General features: G+C 36.7%; 1 protein-coding gene across 1 annotated transcript in view; it reads left to right on the top strand.

The window, feature by feature from the left end:
• Positions 1 to 13,642, top strand: part of LOC137075738 (TBC1 domain family member 8) — a 69,350-nt gene that overhangs the window by 52,261 nt on the left and 3,447 nt on the right. Inside the window, exons 14-18 of the mRNA XM_067444660.1 lie at positions 4,294 to 4,399; positions 6,377 to 6,475; positions 6,562 to 6,630; positions 7,784 to 8,027; positions 9,285 to 9,350. Of these exons, the coding sequence (XP_067300761.1) occupies positions 4,294 to 4,399; positions 6,377 to 6,475; positions 6,562 to 6,630; positions 7,784 to 8,027; positions 9,285 to 9,350 (584 nt within the window). The remainder of the gene's footprint in view (positions 1 to 4,293; positions 4,400 to 6,376; positions 6,476 to 6,561; positions 6,631 to 7,783; positions 8,028 to 9,284; positions 9,351 to 13,642) is intronic.

Here is a 13,642-nt window from a genome sequence, read left to right as displayed (position 1 = left end):
TTCACCAATTTTTCATATTTAATCATTTATATTAGTAGTTGAAATTAATCATTAAATATTTCATGTTTAATCATTTTCACTAAATCATTAAATATTTAATCGTTTTAATATATATGCACCAATGTTTCATATTAAATCATTTAAATTAGTCATTAAATTTAATCATTTAAATGTATATCTACCGATATTTCATATTTAATAATTTTTTCATTAATCCTATAAATTAACCATTAAATATTTAGTATTTAATAATTTTCATGTATATGCACCATTATTTCTTTTTTTTCATTAATCATTTCAATGAATTAGTCAATATTTCATATTCAATCATTTTCATTTATATTAACAAATATTTGATAATTTTCACTAAATCATTAAATATTGAATCTTTTTCATTTATATTATATTAAATATTTATATTTCATATTAAATCATTATATTAGTCATTTCAATTAATCATTAAATATTTAACGTTTAGTCATTTTCATTTATTTTCACCAATTTTTCATATTTAATCATTTATATTAGTAGTTGAAATCAATCATTAAATATTTCTTGTTTAATCATTTTCACTAAATCATTAAATATTTAATCGTTTTAATATATATGCACCAATGATTCATATTAAATCATTTAAATTAGTCATTAAATTTAATCATTTAAATGTATATCTACCGATATTTCATATTTAATAATTTTTTCATTAATCCTATAAATTAACCATTAAATATTTAGTATTTAATAATTTTCATGTATGTGCACCATTATTTCTTTTTGTTTCATTAATCATTTCAATGGATCAGTCAATATTTCATATTCAATCATTTTCATTTATATTAACAAATATTTGATAATTTTCACTAAATCATTTAATATTGAATCTTTTTAATTTATATTATATTAAATATTTATATTTCATATTAAATCATTATATTAGTCATTTCAATTAATCATTAAATATTTAACGTTTAGTCATTTTCATTTATATTCACAAATTTTTCATATTTAATCATTTATATTAGTAGTTGAAATTAATCATTAAATATTTCTTGTTTAATCATTTTCACTAAATCATTAAATATTTAATCGTTTTAATATATATGCACCAATGATTCACATTAAATCATTTAAATTAGTCATTAAATATTTCATGTTTAATAATTTTCACTAAATCATTAATTACCGGTAATCGTTTTAATATATATGCACCAATGTTTCATATTAAATCATTTAAATTAGTCATTAAATATTTAACGTTTTGTCATTTCCATTTACATGCACCAATATTTCCTACTTAATCATTTTCATTTATGTACACACCAATATTTAATATTTACTTGTTTTTTATTTATGTACACACCAATATTTCATATGTAATTGTTTTCTTTTATATGCACATTGTCTGGCTATCTCCAGACCAAGCTCAGTTTAAGACTGAACATTGGTCTGGAGAGTCTGTGTTGTATTTTTACTGCACAAGAGGCGAGATCACTGAGCATTATTCAAATGACACTGTACACAATCAGGGCTGGACTGGTAATCTGGCATACCGGGCATGTGCCCAGTGGGCCGACGCACTTTGGGGCCGGTAATAGTGTTTAAAAAAAAAAAAAAATACTGTTTTTTTTTTTGTACCACTGACAACATGCAGCGACAGCGGCCCATTGGTTTGTCTTCTGAATTGACAAGCCAAAGCGAGAGAGACCTCCCCTCCATATTGGGCGCTTTTTCTATTTATTTATTTATTATTTGAGCACATGGAACTGCAAAGGCGAATATCCGCACTGCGCAGCCCCTGCGTTTAAATGCTGCTCTATGAACGGCACTTTGACTTATTTTGTTGTATACAATCGTCTGATATGGAAACATTACAGTTCTGTGTTGAATCAGCTGAAAACAGCCACGAGCATGTGTTCATGACGAGGTAAAGTGGAAAACGGCAATACACACAAACGTTTCACTTTAGCAGAACCACAACTTACTCTTCAGCTATTAACAGTGAAGAAATATGGTGTTTTTGAAGAAACATTTATTAAAAATGTTGCTATATTACATAAATTAATATTGCAGAATATAAATCACTTTTATAGCTAGGCTATTTTCGTATTTTCTACAGGTGTTTACATTTTTTTACTTACAAATATAATAGTTTATTATATATGTTTTATATAGTTTTGGAAACCATATAGCCATATAATGAGGAGCAAGGTTTTTACAGTCTATGTGTTTTACCCTGAGACTACCATGATCTTACATTTAAATGAAACTGGCCTACAGTTAAACTAGTCTATAAAACAGCTTAAAGTCTAGATCCCATGAATTAAGGACAAAGCTTTTTTCCCCTTTAAAAGTTTTATTAACTTTTTTTAATAGATTTAATTAAATGTAATAGCCTCATGAAAGATAGATATCAGTGTCTTACTGAAATGATGTATTAACTCTTGAAAAATATGATTGTTCAACCCCAAAATGTGATCATTTACTCACCCTAATGTCATTCCAAACCTAAATGAATTTATTTCTGTGTAGCATAAAATAAAATAATTTGAGTCTGTTTTTTTGTTTATACAATATTCAAAAGGTAGCCTAACCAAAATGGCTGGGTTGCCAACATTCTTCAAAACATCTTCTTTTGTGTTTCACAGAAGTCATACAGGTTTGGAACGACACGAGAGTGAGTAAATGATCACAGCATTTAAAAGCAGTAAATTTACTTTAATGCATCCTAGCTCAAAATCATCAGTGCTTTACTGCCAAGGGCATTTCTGTGTGACAAAATAAGCAATATTAAGTTTATCTGCATTTGCAGCAAATTCGATAATATCTATCATTATTTGTCCTTGTCCTAGTTTTATTTATATATGCCAATTTAAGGCCCCAACCCCAGCAAAAACATTTACGGGGACCTCACGGGCCGGATGTGCTGGGTATGCCAGAGCCGAATTTTAGCCCCAGTCCAGCCCTGTACACAATTGGATAGTCCTTCAACCAATCAGATCAACAACCCATCGCTTCTCTATCCGTCATTGTGTTAAACCCGCCAATAGCGTGCCAGGTGGATAAGCCAGTCTGTGATTGGTTCCTGCAAAAGTGTAACAGAAGCAGGATAAATGAATGTACAGGTTTCCAGACTGAGTTGCCGGGCGAAATCAAACACTGGCAGATCAGGCAGTCGAAAATGCACTAATATTTAATTGTTTTCATTTATATGCACCAATATTTAACATTTAATATTTTTTAATAATAATTTCATTAAATATTTAATGATAAATTGAAATGACGAATATAAAATGATTAAATATAAAATATTGGTGCAAATAAATAAAAATGAATCAATAAAAAATATATTGGTGAATATAAATGAAATTAATAAATATGAAATATTTAATGAAATTATTTCAATGTCCATTTCAATGAACTGATTCATAACTGGTTAAATATTTAGTTATTTTAATTCACATGCACTAATATTTCATATTTACTAGTTTTTATATACACACCAATATTTTAATATTTAGTATTTAATTGTTTTTATTTATATACACCAATTCATTTTAATTGATCATTAAATGTTTAATTTTTAACCATTTTATTGTATATGCACCAATATAACAGCAATGTTTAACAATATATTTACTAAACATTTTAATACATGAAAATGTTTTAATGATAATGTGAACAAATCATTTAACCAGTTATGAATCAGTTCATTGAAATGGACATTGAATTAATTCACACAAATGAATCCGTCTTTGTTCTGCTGAAGTATAAATGAGTGATTAAACCTTCAGTCTAAAGGCTCTCATGAACGTCTAACGACACCGGCATTAACTATCCATCTTTTTAAGATCAATAAAAACACATTTTTCAACAAACACAGGTTTCAAACATTGACCGAGGCATTTCGTCTCTTACATTTTACATTTTGTATTGAGCATATATATTATACAGCTTTCAATCAACAATATAAGTGAGGCTCAAATATTTTTGTATAATTGTACAAATAATCTAGAACTGAACAGAAAGAAACAAAAAACAAACAAACGAAGACAAAAACAAAACAAAGCGGAGGTAGAATACAATTTTGTAGCAAGTCAAATAAGAGTTTATACAGATACTGATTGTAAGAAGTCTTTGAAGGGTTGCCAAATATTATAAAAACCTGAGAGATTATCCTTCAGCAAACATCTATTTTTTTCCAAATGCAAAGTATTGACCAGATCTCGAAGCCACATTTTGTCAGCGGGTATCATTTCGTCTTTTTCTGCTGGTTTGATTTTGTGTGTTTGTTAGTTTCCTCGAGCAGGTCAGACATGAGGAGGAGTCACATGATTGTCCTGAAGATGCTGGAGCTTCTCAACATCTACACATCACCACTCTCATCACGGATGCGTATGAGGTGTGTGTGTGTGTGTGTCTGCCCAACTGCATTTAAACACGTCACAATATTCCTCATTATACTAATTCATACACTGAATAAAGGGGCGGGGCCTGGTTGAGTCCGTTAGTAGTGTGTTGAACCTGGCGGTTATGATAAGGGGCGGGGCATTTCCCAAACACCAAATCACAACACACTGATCCAGCTGACCAATCAGAGCACAGTGTGTTTTTTAGAAGGAGGGGCTTCGTAGAGACAGGAAATAAACGGCATTAAGGCTTTGTCACACCGGGATGATTATCGCGAAAACTTTTCACCGACGTTTAACGCCTCATGACTAGGCCTGTTGCGATAGTCCATAAATCAATTAATCGCACGATAAAAAAAATGGGCTCGATCATTTAATTCGGCCGCGATAATTGCTATTTGCATGCTTTTTTGTTTTCCTCGTCTCTCTCGTTGACTGTGCGCGCCTCGTCAGTTTGGGGAGGTGTTTATACTCGCTGCGCAGACCGGGTGCTGCGTGATGAGACGTCATTCTCAGCCAGCAAATTCACCTGGAACTCGTGGCTCTTCGGTTGCGGAGCCACACGCAAAGTTGCGAAATTTGACGTGCACAACGGCAAGCGAAATGGGGTCTCACGCACTCTGCGTCGACGTCATTTTTGCCGCGCGCAGCCTCGCGCTCGAGCAGACACGTTGTGTATAAACGAGGCTTAAAGATACACTGAAGTTTGATAAACGCAAGTTAATTCCTCAGTTCAATCTTTGTGTGCTAAAGGCACATGAGTGCCTGTAGAGATAGCAATACACACTCTCCTTTTTGTTGCCAAATAAATGAAAAGCGTGTCAATGTCTTCTCTCTGGCCGTATCAAAATATCACTTTCCTCAGAGATGGTCAAGTTCAGTTTGTGCATTATTAGGCTATGATATAACTTTTTTTTTAATACTGTATCCTAAATTCTGGATAATTAATATATCATATGCTGAAGTACATTTCTGGATTAAAAGAAAAAAAACAACAAGAACCGCACAGAACGGAAAACCGTGACCCTAAAACCGTGATACGAGCCGAGCCGTGGGTTTAGTGAACCGCCGCCCCTAATATGCTCCTAAAACACAATCATCCGCTGCAGTTTTCATCCATTTGATTTGTTTTTGGTACTTATTTAAATTCATTTTTTTAAACAGACTGAGAGTCCATGCTTTTATTGTTTTTGGTTGTTTTTTTCATTTATTGTGGTTATTTGAAATGTTTTCCATTTTTAGTGTTAAATAGTCTTTAGAAATTAAAGTTTATTGATCTTTGAAAAGGTGTACCTGCATTGTTATTCCATTATCATTATTTTAGATGAAAATGGTCTCAGAACGACAACATTATCGTTTATTGCAATAATTTCTTGGCCAATTTATCGACCTGCAAAATGTGTTATCGTGACAGGCCTACTCATGACTAAACAAAGGGGCACCCCAATGCGCAAAATGGCAGCACACCTCTGGTTTGTTTTTTGGTTTGATGCGCCGTGTTAAAAACTGGCCGACCAATGAGATTGCCACATTTGTTCACATGCCTGGATCTGCTGAAGTTACGGTAAAACACGACTTTCCATCGAATTCTATTTGATCTGCAGTCAAATCAAAAGCGCCATTAACTGTCAGGGATGAATCTGCACGTTCACTCGGCGCATTGCCAGTGAAATCGCGTGGGTATGAACACAAAGACGCGTCGAAAAACACTGGCAATAAGCGAGCACAATAATTGTCCCAGTGTGCACGAGGCTTAACTGACAGACTGGGAAGAGAGGAGTCGCAACAATGGAGAATATGGGGGAATAATCAACATTCAAGCAGAGCTAAAAACACAATCAAGACTTTGATAAAGGGCGTAATAGGTCTGGAACATTCCAGCTGCTGGAGTGATGAAACCAATCATCATCTGCTCCTTGTGTCAGTAAAAGCTCACTAATTCTTCATCTTCCTCTTTCGTTTCTTGCTAGAAATTTGGGAGTGTGACAGTGAAGCATTTGGAGATGTTGAGGAGCCGCCACCGTGTTCAAGTGCTGCAGGCACATGAAGACACCACCAAAGACAACGCGGTGAGGCTTTCACTTGCCTCCAGTCTCTCTGAAATGCTTCTGCATGTGTTTTTATTGCGGTTTTAATTTTTGTGGTGTGTTTTCAGCTGCGATTGGTCACCCCAGACGTGTCACTGTCTCAGGAAAACCTGTCTGAGCTCTACGACCTCTTCAAGGTGTGTGTGTGTTATCACATTTATAGAGTCGAGTGGAAGATGCTTTTTATCTTTACTAGTCTCTCAAACTGTGCGTTTACATTGCTTCAAACTTCTGATTGTATATACAGTATGGACCAAAAGTGGTCATTTTTAATAAAAAAAAATACCTTACATTTTTTTCATTCATAATTTGCTTATTTAAACATAAATCGTGTAATACTACTTTTTAAAATTCTTAAAGGCTCAATATGTATGATTTTTGGATCTAGAGCAATATTATATATTTTAAAGCTGTTATAGCTGCAAAGGGTGGGCAAACTCCATATTAAAGGGATAGTTCACCCAAAATTAAGCCTGTGATGTTTATCTGCTGACCCCCAGGGCGCCCGAGATGTAGGTGTGTGTGTTTCTTCAGGAGAACACAAATGAAGATTTTTAACTCAGCCGTTGCTCGTATAATGCATGTCAATGGGGTGTATTTCTATGAGAGTAAAAAACACACAGACATACGAATCCATATTAAACCCTGAGGCTCGTGATGACACATTGATGTCTTAAGGCACAAAACCATCGGTTTCTGCGAGAAACACAACAGTATGCTTGTTATTTTTTACCTTATATCAGACAAATCTCATCTTGTATTCCCAATGCCATTACTTCCGTCGAAGAAGGTCAAAATACCGGCGCGATCATAGATGAGCGGATCGGCGGTAAAAAATAACACACATACTAATGTGTTTCTCGCAGTCACAGATTGTTTCGTGTCTTAAGACATCAATGTGTCATCACGAGCCACAGGGTTTAATATGGATTCGTATGTCTGTGTGTTTTTTACTCTCATAGAAATACACCCCATTGACATGCATTATACGAGCAACGGCTGAGTTAAAAATCTTCATTTGTGTTCTCCTGAAGAAACAAACACACCTACATCTCGGACGCCCTGGGGGTCAGCAGATAAACATCACAGGCTTAATTTTGGGTGAACTATCCCTTTAAATCCTACAGATTATTAATAGGATGTCATTAAAATTCATGTGAATTTAAAGGCAGGCATCCTAAAACATTTGTGAATATAGTGTATATTAATGAATATTTTACCCTATACACATGTAGCATCTTGCTGTATTCATTGATAAATGATTAAGATTGAACGAATGGTGTCGTACAGACAGAGCACTTCATCAGTCTGTACTGGGGCGACGGCGTATGCAGCTCCGCTGGTGTTCCTCCTGGGACGGCCGGCTGTGCGGAGCGATATTTCGTGGACCGAGCTCAATTTAAGAGCCTGTATGAGCTGCTGGCACCCTGGGTCTGTGGCACACACACTGATACCGTCGCCCAGCGCACCTTCACACTGCTGGACCAGGACAGAGACAACCTCATTAACTTCTCTCAGTTCGTTCAGATGCTGGGTAGGTGTGTGTGTGTGTGTGTGTGTGTGTGTGTGTGTGTGTGTGTGTGTGCGTGCGTGCGCGCGCGCATGCGTGTGTGTGTGTGGTTTATTCCAGAGGTGGACTGTAACTAAGCACATTTACTTGAGCACTGTACACATAAGTACACTTTTTGAGTAGCTGCACTTTACTTGAGTATTACTTATGACTTTAACTTCACTACATTTGAAAGACAAATATCGTACTTTTTACTCCACTACATTTCTATCAAGGTCCTCGAAGTTGTCACGACCGGCTCAAAGCCGTAACAAATGAAATGGAGGACACAGTCAGGCTACTAAGGTTGCAGCAAAAGATTTATTAATGTAAATAAAAAAGATATATAAAAGAAAGAACCAACATCAAACAGCACCATTCCTGTCAAACCCCTGATCAATCAGAACATCAGACAGGACAGAATCGAACTACACAAACAAAGGCCAAAACCAGGAGCAACGGGTGAAGGGTAAGACATCAAGTGCCAGCAAAGCCTAAGCTTTATAGAGGGAAGAACAGGTGGCCATCGTTCTCTTGATGAGTCTCCTAGCCACACCCACTGGCCAGCTGTAGCAGGAAGCACCAGAGACTCGTCACAAAGTCGAAAGTCGTTTCTGTAGCAGCTTTGAAAGTCAGTGGATGACTATTTTTTAAGAAAGCCTTTCAGGAATCACTCTTGTAGAGTCTCGTGAAGTTCAATGATTTCGCAGCATTTATTAAACACTGATTTATAGTTTAGAGCAAAATGGAAGAAGACGGATGTCCAAATGCTCATTTTGTTGAGTATTCACATAAACAAAGTTGATTCTGTCTTCAGTGAAGGTGAACAGTGTGAGAATATCAGATGTGTGTCAGTGTATTGGATCCGTGCATTCGGCCTTAAAGTGACAGCAGCTTTATAAAGAGCTTTGTAACTTTTCTACAAGTATTTAAATGAGTTTAAGTTAGTCGTATGCTAGTGTGTCAGATGGAGCGTCACTGACTGGCTTAAACCATGATGGCATAATGTGCATTTATACAACAATGATAAAATAATGCACTGACATAAAAAAGGACATTTACTTTTGATACTAAAGTACTTTTGGAAACAAATACTTCTGTACTTTTACTGAAGTAAAAATCTGTTTCTACAACTTTCACTTGCAACGTAATATTTGAAGTTGTGTACTTTGTCCACCTCTGGTTTATTCAGGAAATAAATATGCACTCTGTAATCTTTGACTCTGGGCTCTTTCTCTGCAGATGTTCTGTACTGTGAGGAGCTGAATGAGAAGATCCGGCTGCTGTATCGACTGCACATCCCACCAGGTTCATTCAATACTGACTGTTTCCATCTCGGTTGAGTCTGACACTGGATTAATGCACACTGGAAAGAATAGTTTTCTTTATAATTTTTTACCTTGTTTTCCAGTACAAATAAATCAACTTGAGGGGCAAAATGACTTCTTATGCCCTTTTTTAAGTCTTGGTTTTGTTTTTTAGTGTCTGCTATAATAGGTTTTCCTGCTTGAATGTTGATTATTTCCTCATATTCTCCATTGTTGCGGCTCCTCTCTTCCCAGCCTGTCAGTAACTCACCCTGCGTCTCAATTCGCACACTATCCATCCTAAATAGTATTCGAAAATAGAATTAGTATGTTCCAAATCGTAGTATGTTGAAAAGAATATTCCAAAGATTCCCGGATGGTTTACTATTTCTGGTCCGAATTCGTAGTATGGATCGATGGGCACTCTAACGGCTGATATTACCCACAACCCATTGCGAGTTTGACGAGGATTCGATTAGAACTACAAACGCGGATAAAAAACGTTAAAAAACTACAAACATGACGGCTGTGCAGGTTCGACGGTTAAGTAGAGAAGTTTAGATAAAGGGGTTTGAGTGACCCACTATCAATATTTTACCCATCAAAAATATATTTATTCAGTGTGGTCCACATTATATTTCACCTGCAGCAGCATTGTGAACTTTTTTAATGACACGTTTGGCCATTAACTTTTAAATGCATCATTATATTTAAACTGCAAACACAGGAGGAGAGTCTCTGACCCACAAAGACCCACACATGGCAGATCAACGAGCGGCTACATTTCTCTCCGATACGGCAGGAGATTCAACTGAATGTGGAGGATTTGAACTGTGACGAATCTGACGATGATTGACAGGGCAGATAAACGGTGACGGGACGCACGTAACTAAGCGACAGAGTCCGTTAAAGATGGCGAAGTAGTCCCGAAGCTTGCATATTTTTCTGCTACACATTTAAAAGTATATACCTTTTCTTCACAAAAAGAGTACATACTTTTAGGACGTAGTATAAGTAGGCGAATTGGGACGCAGCATCAGTTTATTTCCGGTCTTTGTGAAGCCCCTCCTTCTGAAAAGCACACTATGCTCTGATTGGTTGGCTGGATCAGTGTGTTGTGATTGGTGTTTGGGAAATTCCAGATGTGTAAGCTGACAGAAGCTCTGTCCTGGTTTAGATGCCATGCTATAAACCAATGCTGCCGCTCTGTCTTTTTGCCACTCAGTGGGCCTAACCGCAGTCACTCACACTCTATTGAGTCATTATTCAAGTTTAGTTTAGTTCTCATCTGATAGTGGTAGTGCAGGAAAACCGAGAATACAAACCCCATTCCAAAAAAGTTTGGACTGTACAAATTGTGAATAAAAACAGAATGCAATGATGTGGAAGTTTCAAATTTCAATATTTTATTTAGAATACTACATAGAGGACATATCAAATGTTTAAATTGAGAAAATGTATAATTGTAAGGGAAAAAATAAGTTGATTTTAAATTTCATGACATCAACACATCTCAAAAAAGTTGTGACAAGGCCATGTTAACCACTGTGTGGCTTCCCCTCTTCTTTTTACAACAGTCTGCAAACGTCTGGAGAATGAGGAGACAAGTTGCTCAAGTTTAGGAATAGGAATGTTGTCTCATTCTTGTCTAATACAGGCTTCTAGTTGCTCAACTGTCTTAGGTCTTCTTTGTCGCATCTTCCTCTTTATGATGTGCCAAATGTTTTCTATGGGTGAAAGATCTGGACTGCAGGCTGGCCATTTCAGTGCCCGGATCCTTCTTCTACACAGCCATGATGTTGTAATTGATGCAGTATGTGGTCTGGTATTGTCATGTTGGAAAATGAAAGGTCTTCCCTGAAAGAGACGATGTCTGGATGGAGCATATGTTGTTCTAGAACTTAGATATACAGTCTTGTTCAAAATAATAGCAGTACAATGTGACTAACCAGAATAATCAAGGTTTTTAGTATATTTTTTATTGCTACGTGGCAAACAAGTTACCAGTAGGTTCAGTAGATTCTCAGAAAACAAACAAGACCCAGCATTCATGATATGCACGCTCTTAAGGCTGTGCAATTGGGCAATTAGTTGAAAGGGGTGTGTTCAAAAAAATAGCAGTGTCTACCTTTGACTGTACAAACTCAAAACTATTTTGTACAAACATTTTTTTTTTCTGGGATTTAGCAATCCTGTGAATCACTAAACTAATATTTAGTTGTATGACCACAGTTTTTTAAAACTGCTTGACATCTGTGTGGCATGGAGTCAACCAACTTGTGGCACCTCTCAGCTGTTATTCCACTCCATGATTCTTTAACAACATTCCACAATTCATTCACATTTCTTGGTTTTGCTTCAGAAACAGCATTTTTGATATCACCCCACAAGTTCTCAATTGGATTAAGGTCTGGAGATTGGGCTGGCCACTCCATAACATTAATTTTGTTGGTTTGGAACCAAGACTTTGCCCGTTTACTAGTGTGTTTTGGGTCATTGTCTTGTTGAAACAACCGTTTCAAGGGCATGTCCTCTTCAGCATAGGGCAACATGACCTCTTCAAGTATTTTAACATATGCAAACTGATCCATGATCCCTGGTATGCGATAAATAGGCCCAACACCATAGTAGGAGAAACATGCCCATATCATGATGCTTGCACCTCCATGCTTCACTGTCTTTACTGTGTACTGTGGCTTGAATTCAGAGTTTGGGGGTCGTCTCACAAACTGCCTGTGGCCCTTGGACCCAAAAAGAACAATTTTACTCTCATCAGTCCACAAAATGTTCCTCCATTTCTCTTTAGGCCAGTTGATGTGTTCTTTGGCAAATTGTAACCTCTTCTGCACATGCCTTTTTTTTAACAGAGGGACTTTGCGGGGGATTCTTGAAAATAGATTAGCTTCACACAGACGTCTTCTAACTGTCACAGTACTTACAGGTAACTCCAGACTGTCTTTGATCATCCTGGAGGTGATCATTGGCTGAGCCTTTGCCATTCTGGTTATTCTTCTATCCATTTTGATGGTTGTCTTCCGTTTTCTTCCACGTTTCTCTGGTTTTGCTCTCCATTTTAAGGCATTGGAGATCATTTTAGCTGAACAGCCTATCATTTTTTGCACCTCTTTATAGGTTTTCCCCTCTCTAATCAACTTTTTAATCAAAGTACGCTGTTCTTCTGAACAATGTCTTGAACGACCCATTTTCCTCAGCTTTCAAATGCATGTTCAACAAGTGTTGGCTTCATCCTTAAATAGGGGCCACCTGATTCACACCTGTTTCTTCACAAAATTGATGACCTCAGTGATTGAATGCCACACTGCTATTTTTTTGAACACACCCCTTTCAACTAATTGCCCAATTGCACAGCCTTAAGAGCGTGCATATCATGAATGCTGGGTCTCATTTGTTTTCTGAGAATCTACTGAACCTACTGGTAACTTGTTTGCCACGTATAGCAATAAAAAATATACGAAAAACCTTGATTATTCTGGTTAGTCACATTGTACTGCTATTATTTTGAACAAGACTGTACCTTCCAGCATTGATGGTGCCTTTCCAGATGTGTAAGCTGTCCAAGTCACACACACTCATGAACCCCACACCATCAGAGGATCAGCTTCTGAACTGAGCGCTGAGAACAAAGTGGGTTGTCCTTGTCCTCTTTAGTCCGGATGACGTGGCGTCGCAGTTTTCCAAAAAGAACTTTAAATTTTGACAGTTTTCCACTTTGCCACAGCCCATTTTAAATGAGCCTTGGCCCAGAGAAAACGCCTGCGCTTCTGGATCATGTTTAGATATGGCTTCTTTTTTGACCTTTAGAGTTTTAGCCAGCGACGGCGAATGTCACGGTGGATTGTGTTCACTGACAATGTTTTCTGGAAGTATTCCTGAGCCCATGTTGTTATTTCCATTACAGTATCATTCCTGTATGTGATGCAGTGCCGTCTAAGGGCTGAAGATCACGGCCATCCAGTTTGGTTTTCCAGCCTTGACCCTTACACACAGAGATTGTTCCAGATTCTCTGAATCTTTGGATGATATTATGCACTGTAGATGATGATAACTTCTAACTCTTTGCAATTTTTCTCTGAGAAACTCCTTTCTGATATTGCTCCACTGTTTTTCGCCGCAGCATTGGGAATTGGTGATCCTCTGCCCATCTTATCTTCTCAGAGACACTGCCTCTCTGAGAGGATCTTTATATACCCAATCATGCTCCCAATTGACCTCATACGTTGCAAAGTGCTCCTCCAGCTGTTCCTTATATGTACATTTAACTTTTCCGGCCTC

The sequence above is a fragment of the Pseudorasbora parva genome, chromosome 5 (assembly GCF_024679245.1).
Source record: "Pseudorasbora parva isolate DD20220531a chromosome 5, ASM2467924v1, whole genome shotgun sequence".
Taxonomy (NCBI): Eukaryota; Metazoa; Chordata; class Actinopteri; order Cypriniformes; family Gobionidae; genus Pseudorasbora; species Pseudorasbora parva.
This window is presented reverse-complemented; position numbering and strand designations above follow the sequence as displayed.